Source organism: Aethalodelphis obliquidens, unplaced genomic scaffold (genome assembly GCF_003676395.1).
Source record: "Aethalodelphis obliquidens isolate GAN/ISIS:26980383/991018 unplaced genomic scaffold, ASM367639v1 scaffold14, whole genome shotgun sequence".
Taxonomy (NCBI): Eukaryota; Metazoa; Chordata; class Mammalia; order Artiodactyla; family Delphinidae; genus Aethalodelphis; species Aethalodelphis obliquidens.
In genome coordinates, this window is record NW_020837958.1 from 38,207,184 (window position 1) to 38,222,842 (window position 15,659).

Consider the following 15,659-nt stretch of genomic DNA (forward strand, 5'->3'; position numbering starts at 1 on the left):
GAGGCTCCTAACCTGTTGAATGGGTGGCTCTGCTTGTGCTGCACGTTGTTACTTTATTTTTTAATTGAAGTATAGTTGATTTACAACATTGTGTTAGTTTCAGGTGTACAGCAAAGCAATTCAGTTATATATATATATATATTTCAGGTTATTTTCCATTATAGGTTATTATAAGATATTGAGTATAATTCCCTGTGCTATACAGTAATTACTTGTTGCTTATCAGATACAAACTACTATGCATGTTGCTACTTTTAATTCAAAGCTTAAGTCCTTGGAAGATGTCCCTGTTTGTCTGGCAGCTGAAAGCGAGGCTCAGGGTCAAGGGTGTTTCTTGTACAATGAACTCATACAGCCATTTCTGATCCCTTTTAGATTTTTTTCCATTGCATAATCAAAGACTGTTAGGCTGCATTGCTACGTGAGACAATGAACAAAACAATCCAGCAACCTCTGGTGAATCTCTCCACTAGCATCTACTAGTAAGCCAGCAATTATCTTTCAAAAGCAGTATAATTCTCAGATGCCGGAAGCATTGCCTAAATGTTTATGTTACATTTTTCCTTTTAGGTCCTGCCATCTCTCCCCCTCTCCACAAATCGTCTTGGTGGGAGAGGCAGAAATCACACACAGACCTCAAGTCTCATCTTTCTTATACGGCCCAAGGGCTAGGAGCTGACTTGTAACTTGGCCAGGGTCAATCACTGAGGCGCCTCTGAACCCTATTCAAAGTATGTGGCCTTTGGATAACCCAAGATGTGGAGTGTATAAGGATTCCAAAGTGGAGCAAATTTGGACACTAAAGCCCAAACACTCCCATTAGTTGATGTTCTTTGTTGCAGTGGGAGATATCACACACATTTCGCTACCTGTCATGGGCTAAAGTACTACTACTCCAGGAGACCCCCATCTGCTGCATCCCTCATGGCTGGTCCCCGGACCTGACTGAACATCCTCTTCCCCTCAGGTATGATGTTAAGAACTGCAGCACCTCTGTCACTTTCGTTTCAGGGCATCTTTGCAACATCATACAGTGGGGCACCTGGCCACTGAGGAAAGAAAGAAAACAAGGATGCTGAATGATATCATCTAAGGCACTGTAACCTGATCTCTTTCAGAGGTTTCCTTGGGCTTCCTCTCACTTAAAGTAACCAGAGCAGATACAGGCAGAGGCAGGGGGCCACCGCTGAGTCTATCTTTGTTAGGCAGATATATTCCAGGCAGGTCCAGCCCTCATGAAAGCTGTAGTGATTTCTTTGAAAATAAAGACAACTCTTCCTCATAGTATGTATGTTCTGGGAAGGGGACAGGCCAATGTAGGAAAAGAAGCCTTGAGAAACAGGGCGGGCAATACCTTTGTTTCAAGTTTTTAAAGAATTTGGTAGGGCCACGCTCCCTCCAAAGCTTCTAGGGGAGGATCCTTCCTTACCTCTTTCAGCTCCTGGACACTTCAGGCTTTCCTGTGCTTGTGGCAGCGTGATTCCACTCTCCGTCTCCACTGTCACATGGTGTTCTCCCTGTGTGATTCTTTTCTTCTTGTAAGGTCACCAGTCATATAGGATTAAGGGCCCACCCTACTCTAGCATGATCTCATCTAACTTGACTACATCTGCAAAGATCCTATTTCCAAATGAGAACATATTCACAGGTATCAAAGGTTAGGATCTGAACATATATTTTTGGGGTGACACGATAAACCCACACCAATTGGTTTCCATTTTTCAAACCCATACCAAGGAGTTTGAGGGGGTGGGTCCCAGTCACATCCCTGATGGAGAAAATAAAATCTTTAAAAGATCAGGTTGCACTGCCTTAGAGGGTAGCATTCTGCATCTTTGCTCTCTTTTCTTCTTTCCATCCTTACTGGAAACTGTAATATGGCTTTTTCTTGGATACTTTGTGATCAAGGTCATACTACTATAATTTCCATCAATCTGGCTTTTTTGACTCAGGGCATTCTTCTAGGTTGCCCCAAGTTATTTTTATGCAGCTCATGGGCTTCTATTTTCCAATATCTGCTAGTTTCTATGGCTTTTATAGTTGAAGTTTTGGGAAGATCAGTGGAATCATCAGTGGCTTTGTTGCTAAATTTTAAGGTCATCCTTGTTCTGCATGTCCAGAGAGGAATTCAGCAGGCCTTTGAAAAATATCTATCCATATAGTTCTTGTTTCCAAATGCTTTGGGCTTCTTTAGTGCCAATTCTCAAGGCTAGTGATTCTTTCATAGGCTTCCTGTAGCAGATAGTTTTGATTGACTACCTATCCTTAGCAGTACTCAGATGTCATACATAGATAACCACTCTTCCGCCCAAACCACCCATGTGCACCTAGGCAAGGTGACCCTACCCTGCTGTAGAAGTGGGCCTACTTTGTCAAAAGGTAATTATCAGCTCTCTTGTCAGTGATGGGTTAAGGAACTTATGCTTAAGCCCACCAATGCAGAGCCATAGAACTTGGTTCCGGCATGGCCATTTAATTCAGTGGAAGGCAACTGGAAAACTTCTTGGGGGCCTCTGGGAAATAAATGTTCTAAATTTTAAGATGGTCCCCTCTTTTCTCTTGATCTTGTACAGAGATGTGCGGCCTGGAACTGCTGTAACCACCCTGTTCCCCGTCTGGAAATGAAGCTGACACCTGTAGAGGGCATAGTTGAGAGAGCTGTGACTGACCCACACTTAAGCATCACTCTACCATGGTCTTTTTCAATTATGTTTGAATTGGATTTCCTGTGTTTAAGAACTTTTAAATTGGGTTCTCTGTTCCCTTAGTTTGAAAGTATTTTAAGTGGCACATCCTGATGGGTCTCTCTGAGCAAATATAGATCCACTGGAGGAGATGGTGATTCCCATTAGGCCCCCAAGGGGCTAAGGGGGTCAGGCTACATGAACTTTTGTAGAATCTGGTCATTAACTTAGCATCACCAGATTTCTGGCAATAACTGCTCATCCTCTGCTGTACTTCTGTGTAAATCGGACCTCAGGTCTTTTCGGACCCACGTAACTATCCCCTGAATGACAGTTTCTTCCACAGTCATCAAGTGGCCCTCAGAGATTGGGTGAGGAGAAGCAGAAGAGAGACTTCATCATGATCAATGCATTGCTTGAATTTCTGTGCCTACCATCAGTTTACCAAGTACTGCTAGAGACAAGGCGTGGGGTTTTCCAAACTGATGACACAATGAATCCATTACCCACATCATTAACTGGATCCTCTATGTTCACTCTCTCCCCCTCCAGACAGCCATTTTAAATCTTCTTCACTCTCAGCAGATATTCTCACCTATTTCCAAAGAAAATTTAAAAAACATCAGGTGGGAGCCACAGCTAGCCTCCAGAAGAACAAAGACATACCAGAACCTACTCTAACACTTTTAAAGGTTTCACAGGAAGAGGTGTCCTGCCTGCCCTCCAAGCTTGGGGTGCAGGACCTAGGCTCTGATGGGCTTAAAGAAAGAGAGGGAAAGAACTAGAAGAAAGAAAGCAGGGTAATGCTACACAACAGTAGGAACCAGAGAAGCAGGAAATGAGGCCTGTGGCCAAACCCTGGTGAAGACTATTAGGGAAATACCAGAGGATGCCTCCTCGCTCCCTCCGCCCCTCCTCTGTCCACACTGCGGGGCCTGCTGGGTCCCAAAGCGAGGCCTCAGGCTTAAACAGTCTTAGGTTGGTAGCGGAATATCCAAGAACCTCCCAGTCTACCGCGCCCAGCGTGGGGCGCAAACGCAACACTTTGAAGCGTGGGAGGCCAGGGCAGGAGGCTGCGGAGGCCCTTTGGTTACCCCTTTGCTTTGCTAACATAGTTTCTCTGCCCACTCGATGCAAACAGCAAAATTTTCCATGGCTCGCCCTCTGCAGTGGGGAGAGTACTTTCCAGAAAGAGGCACACTAGGGAATTGGAGTGGGGGAGGGAACTCACACTCAGAGCCAGAGAGTTTGCCGGGCGGGGTGGGGCGGATCCCGGGCCAACCTGCTTCCCCGCGGGTCTCCGGGGCGGGGCGGCGGAAAGGGGGAGCGCTTCCGAAGGACCCCACCACCAACATCCCGCCTCCCGCTTTCCCTCCCGCCGCCCGGGAAGGCCAACTCCGCCTGCCTGAGTCACGGCCGGAGCTGGGGAGGAGCCGGGGAAGGCGGCCCCAGCCCAGAGCGCAGCCGGCGGCTTCAGGGAGAGCCAGGCAGGGCAGTTGGGGAGCATGGGGGAGAGCGCGCTGGAGCCGGGGCCTGTTCCCGGAGCGCCGGCTAGGGGCCCGGTGCACGCCGTCACGGTGGTGACCCTGCTGGAGAAGCTGGCCACCATGCTGGAGGCGCTGCGCGAGCGGCAGGGGGGCCTGGCTCAGAGGCAGGGCGGCCTGGCGGGCTCCGTGCGTCGCATCCAGAGCCGCCTGGGCGCGCTGAGTCGCAGCCACGACACCACGAGCAACGCGCTGGCGCAGCTGCTGGCCAAGGCTGAGCGCGTGGGCTCGCACGCCGATGCCGCCCAGGAGCGCGCGGTGCGCCGAGCCGCCCAGGTGCAGCGGCTGGAGGCCAACCACGGGCTGCTGGTGGCGCGCGGGAAGCTCCACGTTCTGCTCTTCAAGGTCAGTGACCTCAGGCGTCCCCTGATCGGGGCCTTTCCCGCGGGCCACCACCTGGGGGCTCCCCCTCCCATCCGCCTACCACACCCACATTCCTGACCCTACCCTCCTCCGGTCTCGTGGAAACCACTTCCAGGCCCTCGCGCGCTTCCCACCACCGAGCCCCAGCCTTCCCTCACACCCCTGAACCCAGCCAATCAAAGCCCGCCCAGGCCACGCCCAGGCCACGTCCACAGCAGTTGCTCCAAGTCCCAGCCCATCCCCAGATGAAAAGAACGGTGGCGGAAGTGCATCCCGAGACAGTTCGCCCCCTCCTCCTGTTCTTGCCCCTGTGGCTACCATCCTGTCTCATGTCCCTAACCGGGTTCCACAAACTTCTGCAGTTCCCCTGCCCTAGCTCTCCCCACCTCCCTCCAACCCACGCCCCCCTTTCCCACGCCTGCCTTTTCTTTCCCATCCGGGCTGCGGAGGCTAAGGGTGGGGTGGGTTCCCCTGGTGTCACTGAGGAGGGAGGCTCAGGCTGGTGCGGGATAGGGGGCTGCCAGGGCCAGTGCTGTGTCCATCACTTGCAGGAGGAGGCTGAAATCCCGGCCAAGGCCTTCCAGAAGGCGCCGGAGCCCTTAGGCCCGGCGGACCAGGCCGAACCTGGCCCACAGCAGCCAGAGGGCGAAGGTGGGGAGAGCTCAGACGAGGAGGAGCCCGTGGAGTCCAGGGCGCTGCGGCTGCGGCGCGCCGGGTTGGTGCATAGCTTGCGAAGGGCCTTTTCGGGCCGGAAAGGGCCTGCAGCGCCATCCCCCACGCCTGTTAAGCCTCCTCGCCTTGGGCCTGGCCGGAGCACTGAGGGCCAGCCGGAAGCCCAGCCTGAGTCGGAGTCTAAGCAGGAACCAGAACCTCCGCAGGATACCGAGGAAGATCCCGGGAGACCTAGGGCTGCCGAAGCAGCAGCGGCTGTGCTCCAAATAGAGAGTGCGGCCTAATGGCTGGTGCTGCCTGCCTCCCCCGCGCCGATGCCTAGCCCCGAAATAAATCTTCCTCTGAGAATGCAGCGTTCCCGCCCAAATAAGGAGGGAATCCTGCATCCACAGCCCAGCACTGGCCCTCCCTTCCTGGCTTCTTAAGCCCAGCACCCTGTGTCCTTTAAAAGAGCAGCCGCTCACACCTGCTTACACTCACCCTCAATAAAAGTCATGGCACCTAATCTGGACTCCATGTGAAGGGGTGGGGGAAAGGCGATGCAAGGAATAAGACAGACGTTGGCACCTGGAGTGTGGCTTCCATTTCCAACAGATCATTGTGTGATTTCTCCAGTTTGCACTGAATCCTGGGCTCTCCCCCAGTGGCACATAGACACATCCTTCTGGCTACTTGCTCCTTCGGCACTTTCCTCCTCGGGATATACAATCATAATTTTTTCCCAACATCTAGTACAGTCCCTTGCTGTAGGTGCTCAATAAATGTCAACGTGTGGTTTTCCCCTTAGTCTCTTCTTCCTCTACCGCCTCTTAAAAGTTGGGTTTTCTGAGATTCTGTTCTTAGCCCTCTTCTCATTCTGAGTATTCTTCCATTAACTCCCACTGCTGAGGCTATCGAATGGGCCACATACCCCCTAGACCACTGTCTTGAGCTGTATTTGAAAAGGAATCCAAACTCCAAATGCATCCAAAAGAAGCAGTGTGTCTTCTACCTTTTAATTAAGTTCAATTCAACAGCTATTTATTGAGCACTTACTATGTATCATTCCAAACTGCTCCTCCTCCTGTGTTTTCTTTACCAGCGAATGGCACCATCATCCATCCAGAAACCTGGGAGTCTTCACTGGCTCCTCCTTTCTCTCCTTCCCCTACCACATGGAAACAGTTATCCTGCTGATAACTCTGGTCTCTTCTCTTTTCTTAATACCCATTGCTGCTGCTCTATTTTAGGCTTCGTCTTTCATCTGACCATTATTTGAACTGCCAATCTGATCACATCACCTTCCTGATCCAGACCCTTCAATAGTTCCCCATCACCTTCAGAATAAAGTCCAAGTTCTTGAATGTTACCTTCAAGGCCCTTCATGAGCTGGTACCTGCCCATTTTTGTAGCCTCACCTCTTGCCACTTCCCCTCATTCTACTACTGAATCACGATGAGCCGTGTGCTCCCACTCTCATCTCTACTGTCCTACAAAAGGCAACAAGGTACCCCTGTTTTAGGGCCAGATGCTTCTCTTCCTAGCACCACCTGCACGCTTCAGCGCTAACTGCACTAATGGTGACTGTTTGCCATTACTCTCCCGCCACCACCCCAGCTCCACTAGACTGTGGCTCCTTTGCAGTAGAGACTGTCTTATTCATTTCTGTATTTCCCATGCCTGGTGCACAGTAGGCCCTCGCGAGCATCACAGAAAAAAGGAGAAGTGGGAGGGGGTTGGCTCGGGATGGGAGTGTGGTCATCCACCCATTCATGCAGTCATTGTTGTCTAAAAATACTTTGAGTACCTATTGTGTTCCAGGCCCTATAGTATCTCTCGTGAACACCAAGAGGACAATCCCTTCTGAGGCACTCAAGGACCTCAGAGTGTAGGGAGATACAAACATATAATGACTGATGTAAGTGCAGTGATAGTTATACCTAGGTTATTTTGAGAGGAAAGGGGAAAGGGACACAACCTAACCTGAAGGAGGAAAGGGAGGGGATGTTCTTGGAAAAGGTAACTAGAGGGATGGGAAACAGGAATGGTGAGGGGCAGTAGAGCTCAGTGGTTAATGATTTGGGTTCGTAGTTCCCTCAGCTATTCAAAGGGATGGTGATAGCCCCTACTGGGCCGATACGAGGATTAAATGATGTTAAGTGCCTAGCACAGTACGTGGAACATAGTTTGTTTCAGGTATATAATCCATTCGTCCACTCATTTGACAAATATTTCCTGAATTCCGAGGGTCTGCCAGGCACTATTTTAAGAGCTGGGAATACAGTGACACACAAGAATGACAAGATCCCAGCCTCCGTGGACTTAAATTCTAGTAAGGGGAAGACAGGCAATAAAGAAGTAAACTTATAAGCCAGATAAAAACAAGTAAATGTATGAACTAGAAGGGCCTTCTGGTTATGGGCTCTGAAGAAAAGAAAACACTAAGGATACAGATAATTACTGGGGAGGATGAGTGCTTTAAATGAGGATGTTGGAGACTTAAAGTGGGACCAGAGTTCAACAGTGACGTTTTAAATAAATTTCTATGGACTCAATTAGAAGAGGCCAAGCCCCTACCTGCTACAGTTGGTAGGAAGTCTGTTTCCAGTCACTTTAGGGCTCTTCCACTTCCTTAGATTGTGCAGTTATACCAGGGGGTTCACACCGTCTCAGTGTCTCTCAGACTGTATATCTCTGCTGCTATTGCTCCTTATAGCCACACGATGTCACTGTTGGGGTACCAGTGTCCTGGTCGGTGCCTCATCCTACAACCCAGAGGTCGGCCTGTCAAGCTCTGTGCCCTGAACCAGAGGTCTTTCCATGGAGGGTGGCTCTGCAGTACCTCTATTTCCTCTGGAGAAATTCAGGGCTCCTCCTCCAGGCTTCCAAACCTTAGTGCACAGACCATTCAGCTTCCCAGCAACCACTCATTTCAAGGTTTTGCCATCACTGAGGGGCTGGTCTGAACAGGCTCAGTTCTCTATCCCCAAAGAAGAATAAATCCTTGTTGCATTTCAAATCCTTGGAAATCCAATTTCCCCCTTTCAACCCCCCGCACAAAACTGAGAGCTCAAATGCATGTTTCTCACATAAAATAGCTTGATAGATCATTGGGAAGCACACGAAGGCTCAGAGATCCTGGACCCTGACCCCTAGGAATCCAAAGGCTTGGCTAACTTTGATGGGGGTGTTACTTTTTATTCCTTCCTGATGCTTCTACCGCAGCAAATAATAAAAATCAAGTTAAAACAAAAGCGACTTCATTTTTTAATAGCTCTCTTCGTGACATTGCATTCTTCATTGTCGCTGCTATCATTATTATTACTATTACTATAAACTAAAGGGAATGGGGACACTGACACAGAGATCCAACTTGTCATCCAGCATATGTGGCATTTAGGTGGCTGCTTTAACCAGGGGGGAGGCACACTGGTGGATTACCAAAATTCAGAGACTCGTTCTCGGTTTTTAAGGTCAGAAATGCAAATTTATTATGTGTTCCAGCATGATTAGGCTGAAAGGGATTAATCAGCAATGAGCTATTCAGAAAACACTGATTAACTTGAGTGCTGAATTCATTAATTTCCCCGAGAAGTCTAACTGGTAAGTGAACTAGAATAATCTAGCTAGCTAGTCAGAACATTTTCCATCCTGCGAGAAAGTCTACATGGGAAACTGAAGTAAGATCTTAAAGTGTAAAGAAACAGAATAGGGCTTCCTTGGTGGCTCAGTGGTTAAGAGTCTGCCTGCCAATGCAGGGGACATGGGTTTGAGCCCTGGTCCGGGAAGATCCCACATGCCATGGAGCAACTAAGCCCGTGCGCCACAACTACGAAGCCTGTGCACCACAACTACTGAGTCTGCGCTCTAGAGCCCACGAGCCACAACTACTGAGCCCACGTGCCACAACTACTGAAGCCCGTGGGCCTAGAGCCTGTGCTCTGCAACAAGAGAAGCCACCGCAGTGAGAAGCCCGTGCACCACAACGAAGAGTAACCCCCGCTCACTGCAACTAGAGAAAGCCGCGCACAGCAATGAAGAACCAAAGCAGAAAAAAAAAAAAAAAAAAATGGAATAGTGAAAACAGGATGAAGATAATGGGCAGGGTTATCCAACCTGCCTGCTTTTTTTCTGCTGTGATATTCCTCCTGCATGGGTAAGACTACATTCCTGGTAGGAAGTGTCTTCCTCTGTTAAGTACTGGAGATCCTTTTGCCTTCCCTTTACTGAGAGTTGAATCATATAACTTCCGCATTGAAGAGAACTAGAAAGCCATTGAATCCACCTGCATTTCCAACACTTAAACATCCTTTACCATTTTACAGCCTATCCTTAGCTGGCTTACATTTGAAAAAGTCCAGTGACAAGGAACTCACTGCCTCTTAGGCAACTCTATTTTTGGACAACTTTAACTGATAGGAAACTTTGTAAGATCACAATATGTCTTTATGGTTTCCCATATGTGGCAGTTGGCCTCACTTCTGCAACATCTGTACACCAAAATTCCTTTATTTTTATGATGTGCGTGTCCTTGGAGTCCAGCTCCAGCAGGGCACACAGGACTGACTTATGTAGGATTTCTCCCACTATCTCTTCCTTAGGCTAAACATCGCTGCTTTTATTCAGTCATTCCTTGTGATATGTTCCTTCCAATCTTGGCCTTTCTTTGGCGAATTGTTTTAGTTCATTTGTATCCATGTTAAATAGAGAGGTGGCAAAGTACATGGAAAAAGCATCTTCTTCACAGCTGAACTTTATTGCTGGTGAATGGGAATTCTCTTTTTTCAGGTCTGTCTGTTAGGAGGATTAAATAAAGTTTTTCATGTATTCATTCATTCACTTGATATTCCTTGTGCTAGGTGATGGGGATGGACGGTGTATTACACAGACAGGACTGCTGCTCTCATGGAACTTATATTAAACTGGAACTTATATTAAGCTGGGAATTGTAATAAAGTTTTAAATAGGTGTTATAATGAGAGAAATATAAGGTCCTATAAGAGCCCCAGGAATGGGACCTTTTATCCAGTAGGGTGGCAGTAATTACAGAGGAGTCGTTCCCTCTAACCTGATTTCCTCTTTTATTTTTTTTTCTATCCTGTTGTATTATTTCTTATTATGTAAGTTTCTCAAGTGACTTTTTGGAATGACCTGATACATAATAAAAACTAGTCATCTAAGTGTCTGATTGACACACTAAATTGAACACATCTAAAACTGCTCCTCTTTTCTCAAAAGTCATGATTCTCCTCCGTTAATCACCTTAGAAAGTGTTACAATCACCTTAGAAAGTGTTACAGTCAAAGACCTGAATTTCACCACCCGCTGAAATCCCTGCATCCAATGAGTCGCCAAGTCCTGCATATTCTTTCTTAGTGATTCTTGTGAAATTTTCTCTCATAAATAACTAATAAATTTGGGTCCACTAGGAGGATTTGAGAAGAAACCCTCCAGTCTGGAAGGCAGAACAGAGAACCGGAGAGAAGTTGAATACTGCACTTTTCTCCTGGGCAAAATGGAGCTAATCATACTACCTACCATGCAGGTTTGTTGTGAGTTAAATGGGTGGGTACATGTAAAAGGCTCAGAATTGTGCCAGGCATATGAGAGCTTAACTTTCACTGTTGTTTTGTTATGGTCACTTGATCCCTAAATTCAGTCAGTCCTGAAACGAGGTTTACCATGGACGTTTTCATTTATGTGAACTAATAAATATGCTTTTTGTTTAACCCTAGTTTTAGGTTTTTTGATGTATTTGATTTTCCCCTGCAGCTGAAAGATTCCTAATAGATACAGTCTCATTGGCGGTGAAACCAACATGAAGGGCGAGGGCAGCATCTTATCCTTGTATCCTCAGCACTTAGTGCAGGACCTGTCACAGAGTAGGTACTGAATATTTGGAGAATAAACAAATTTATTCCATTGAGGTGCTAGGGACACAAGAACAAACAAGAACCTGCCCTCGAGGAGCTGGCGCACAGCTGAGCCTTGTTTGTTGTCTTTCGTCGGAGCGCTGTTGCCTCCTCCCAGGCAGACTAAGGCTTAGTAGAGACAGTACCTGGGGCCCACAATCCTTTCTGGGCCCATGACAATGCTTTAGTTTTTTTAAAATCAGAAGAAAAAAAAAGAACTTTTAGGTAAAAGAAACGTTTTAATATATGATGTTAATATATTAATTACACAACACAGTTGTAAAATGTAATTAAAAATGTGGTTACCAGAGGCCGGGGGGTGCGGGGCATGGGAATTGGATGAAGGTGGTCAAAAGGTACAAACTTCCAGTTATAAGTTAAATAATACTAGGGATGTAGTGTACAACGTGATCAATATAATTGACACTGCTGTGTGTTATAGTTGAAAGTTGTTAAGAGTAAATCTTAAGAGGTCTCATCACAAAGAAAAAAAATTTTTTTCTATTTCTTTAACTTTGCATCTCTATGAGACAATGGATGTTCACTAAACTTATTGTGATAATCATCTCATGATGTATGCAAGTCAAATCATTATGCTAAACGTATACAGTGCTATATGTTAATTATGTCTCAACAAAACTGGAAGAAAAAAAATTTTTAATGGAGGAAGGAGCTTCCCATCTAATTTTCTAGTTTCTTTCCTCCTTTTTTTTAGGGTAACTCTATTTAAGTTCTGTTCAATTTTGTTTTTTATATATCTTTATTGGAGTATAATTGCTTTACAATGTTGTGTTAGTTTTTGCTGTACAACAAAGTGAATCAGCTATACGTATACATATATCCCCATATCTCCTCCCTCTTGAGCCTCCCTCCCACCCTCCCCATCACAGGAGCACAGTCAATCTCCTTGTGCTATACAGCAGCTCCCCACTAGCTATCTATTTTACCTATACTAGTGTATATCTGTCAATGCTACTCTCTCAATTCGTCCAGGCCTCCCCTTCCCCCCCGTGTCCACAAGTCTGTTCTCTACGTCTGCGTCTCTATTCCTGCACTGCCACTAGGTTCATCAGTACCATTTTTCTAGGTTCCATATATATGTGTTAATATATGGTATTTGTTTTTCTGTTTCTGACTTCACTCTGTGTGACAGTCTCTAGGTCCATCCATGTCTCTACAAATAACTCAATTTTGTTCCTTTTTATGGCTGAGTAATATTCCATTGTATATATGTGCCACATCTTCTTTATCCATTCACTAAGTTCAGTACAATTTTTAAAACTATTGCTTATCATTGAAAGAGATGATTTCTTCTGGACTGTATTTGGAGGAGATTCACTGTATGGTAAATGAGCCAGGGCAATGGTCCAGGCTAGCAGGAATTCTCCTTATGACACAGAGTTTTCAGTGTGACTTTTTCTCTTTTCTTTAGCAATTAACAACGCAGAGTTTTCCTTCTCCTCCCTGAAATTACTTGCTGCAGGATGGTGGTCTGTTTGATTTCTTGGTCAGCTCTGCAAGTTCTACTTGTATAAGCATCAAACTCATTTCAAGGAAGTTCAGGCCTGCAGCCCATGGACTCTGTTCTCATTACTACAAACTAAATTATGTTTCTTCTGCACTTCTGGACGTGCCCACTCACTGTGTGTTCTGCCAGCTCTGTGCGTGCGTCTTTGTGACTTGCAGTTGTGACCATCCTTGCTTTGATCCTCACTGCTATTGGCAGCACTTCCTATTTGTGGTTTGGGCTTTCAGATGTTTCCTAGTTTCATCAAAGATGCACAGAGTTTGCATTTATGTTTCTCTTTCCTACTTTAGGATTTTTTCCAAAAGGATAAGATGAGGAGAAAAATACACAGTGCAAATATGGGGCATCATGTAACAAATATGCACCATTTCCCTCTCGCATGATGGTTTAAGAAACTTAAAATTGATTTTATAGAGTATAGATCCAAACAGGGTGTTCCGATCATCTGAATGTAATACAAATATCTCTGAAAATTAAAGAAAAATATAACCTCATCCAGGGAAACACTAAGGATCATGAAGCCAGAGCATTTAGCTCCTCAGATGGCATTCTCATGCAACTAACAGAGAATAGTAGCTCATAGATAAAACAGACGAACCCTTATTAATGGAGTTTTACCTTAAATTCCCCAGCTTTTACAATTTTGGGGGGTTAAAGTATAGACAACTTTTCCTTAGAGTCATAACTTGATCCTGCTTACTTTTTTCACACACACACACACACACACACACACACACACACACACAAACATTTTAAAACATTTTAATATTTACCTTAGTTGAATTCCAGTTTCTAGGGAGACCTTTGGAGAACTCTCTATTGATGTCTATACACACATATATATCCATCTACATATGGATGAACACACACACATACACACATGTATATATATATATACACACATATATTATATATATGTATACATATATATATGTACACACACATACACACATATTTCTACCTGAATGTTATATTTCATAAATTTCCAAAAAACAGTTAGGAATGTCAAGTTAGAACTAAATTAATATAACATTAAAACACAATCAAATCATACTAAAATTATTAGAGAAAGAAATAAAATTACATTTCTGAAAACTTAAATGAGCAACTTTGTGTAGAACAATATCTACAAATCCAGCTAATCTTCACAAAATCGCTCCTCAAAAGATATTTCCGTTATTATCTCGTGTTATCATTTACATTTAGTTCTCCAGATATCAAGCCAGACATTATCGCTTTTTTGTTTAAAAGCAAATAGAGAACATTTAGAAAACTTTGTTCATAAGAAATTTAAGTCGTTTCAGCTTAAGTATAATAACTGACTCTTAGGGATTCCCTGGCGGTCCAGTGGTTAAGACTCAGCGCTTCCACTGCAGGGGGCACAGGTTCGATCCCTGCTTGGGGAACTAAGATCCCACATGCCACGCGGCGTGGCCAAGAAAAAAATGAAAAGAAATAACTGACTCTTTGCATGGATTAAAACATGCCCTTTCCATATCCCCCAAATGCATCTTCTATAATAATTTTCTTGATTTTGACAGAGATAAAACATATGGCCATCTTTAAGAATTAAGGCTCATAAATGACTTATTTTACCAATAAACATTTTTCTATTTTAATTAGCAACATCAAATAAGGAAATGCCCAAATTGAGAGACAATACATCTTGCGGTTCTATTATATTATATACTTTTACCACTATACTTTTGGATTTAAAACAAAACATTTAGAATAAAAGTTGCCAAACTTGGAATTGTACAAATTAATTCAAGAAACCTCATACAGGAATTTGACTGAAATGGGAGTTGTGATAGATTCCCTCTCCTTCCTGATTCTGAAGCATCAGTTTCTAGGTAGAATTTTTGACTGGCTGAAAAGACCCCATCCATCCTTGTCTCTCCCTCTAGAATTTATATGTAGGAGAAATTTCTTTTTCTTTTTTTAGGCCATGTTGTGCGGCATGTGGGATATTAGTTCCCTGACCAGGGATCGAACCTGTGCCCCCTGCACTGGAAGCATGGCGTCTTAACCACTGGACCACCAGGGAAGTCCCATGTGGGAGAAACTTCTTGATAATTATTTGGGTATATTTTGTTTTAAGTATCTTTATTTTTCTCCCTGATATGTTGCTTGATTCAGTTTATCAAGATCATACTTATCCCTGAAAGGGAAAATTCATGAAAAACTATCCTGAAAAAAAGTCACGACTTTAGACATGATTTAACTCAGGATGGCATTTTACTGTCCTCGAATGATGTCCATATTACTTCAGTATGCTTGAGAACTATAGTTCATTTTGGGATACACAAAGCTGATAGTAAAAAAATGTTTTCACAGGCAAATCACACATTTAACCAGAACTGATAATATTTACAATTTCTCAACTTTTCACACATATAACTCACACATTCGTTCCGGTCAAAATGCACTCTTCAGGAAATAAGTTTCAAAACGGAGTGTCTCATATTTATGAATGGAAATTTCATGTTCGCAACTATTTTCTTAAAAAAAAATTTTTTTTTAAGTCTTTAATTTTTTACGATGTTGCTTCTGTTTTTTTATGTTTTAGTTTTTTGGCTGCAAGGCATGTGGGCTTTTAGCTCCCCAAACGGGGATCAAACCCGCACCCCCGGGCTTCCCTGGTGGCGCAGTGGTTGAGAGTCCACCTGCCGATGCAGGGGTCACGGGTTCGTGCCCCGGTCCGGGAAGGTCCCACATGCCGCGGAGCGGCTGGGCCCGTGAGCCATGGCCGCTGAGCCTGCGCGTCCGGAGCCTGTGCTCCGCAACGGAAGAGGCCACAACAGTGAGAGGCCTGCGTACCGCAAAATAAATAAATAAATAAATAAAAATACCCGCACCCCCTGCATTGGAAGGCGAAGTCTTAACCATTGGACCGCCAGGGAAGTCCCTATTTTCAAACATTTGCTTAGAAGGCATCTTTTAGAGCAAACACATTTTGGAAATATTGTCACATTAT

At 45.0% G+C, this 15,659-nt stretch overlaps 1 protein-coding gene and 1 non-coding gene across 2 annotated transcripts; one reads left to right on the forward strand and one right to left on the reverse strand.

Moving 5' to 3' along the window:
- Positions 1 to 4,053: 4,053 nt before the first annotated feature.
- On the forward strand, positions 4,054 to 6,043 carry CAVIN3 (caveolae associated protein 3). Its single transcript, XM_027115543.1, has 2 exons — positions 4,054 to 4,573; positions 5,143 to 6,043. Exons 1-2 carry the CDS (start codon positions 4,190 to 4,192, stop codon positions 5,545 to 5,547), a joined length of 789 nt encoding a protein of 262 aa, XP_026971344.1. The 5' UTR covers positions 4,054 to 4,189; the 3' UTR covers positions 5,548 to 6,043.
- Positions 6,044 to 14,656: 8,613 nt separating this feature from the next.
- Positions 14,657 to 14,729, reverse strand: TRNAW-CCA (transfer RNA tryptophan (anticodon CCA)). Its single transcript has one exon. It is a non-coding gene; the product is annotated as a tRNA-Trp (tRNA).
- Positions 14,730 to 15,659: the final 930 nt, after the last annotated feature.

Bases quoted from the DNA above. Each gene is read 5' to 3' on its own strand.
- CAVIN3 (XM_027115543.1), top strand. From the start codon at position 4,190: ATGGGGGAGAGCGCGCTGGAGCCGGGGCCTGTTCCCGGAGCGCCGGCT. The intron at 4,574-5,142 runs GTCAGTGACCTC...CATCACTTGCAG, and splicing joins TCCACGTTCTGCTCTTCAAG to GAGGAGGCTGAAATCCCGGC.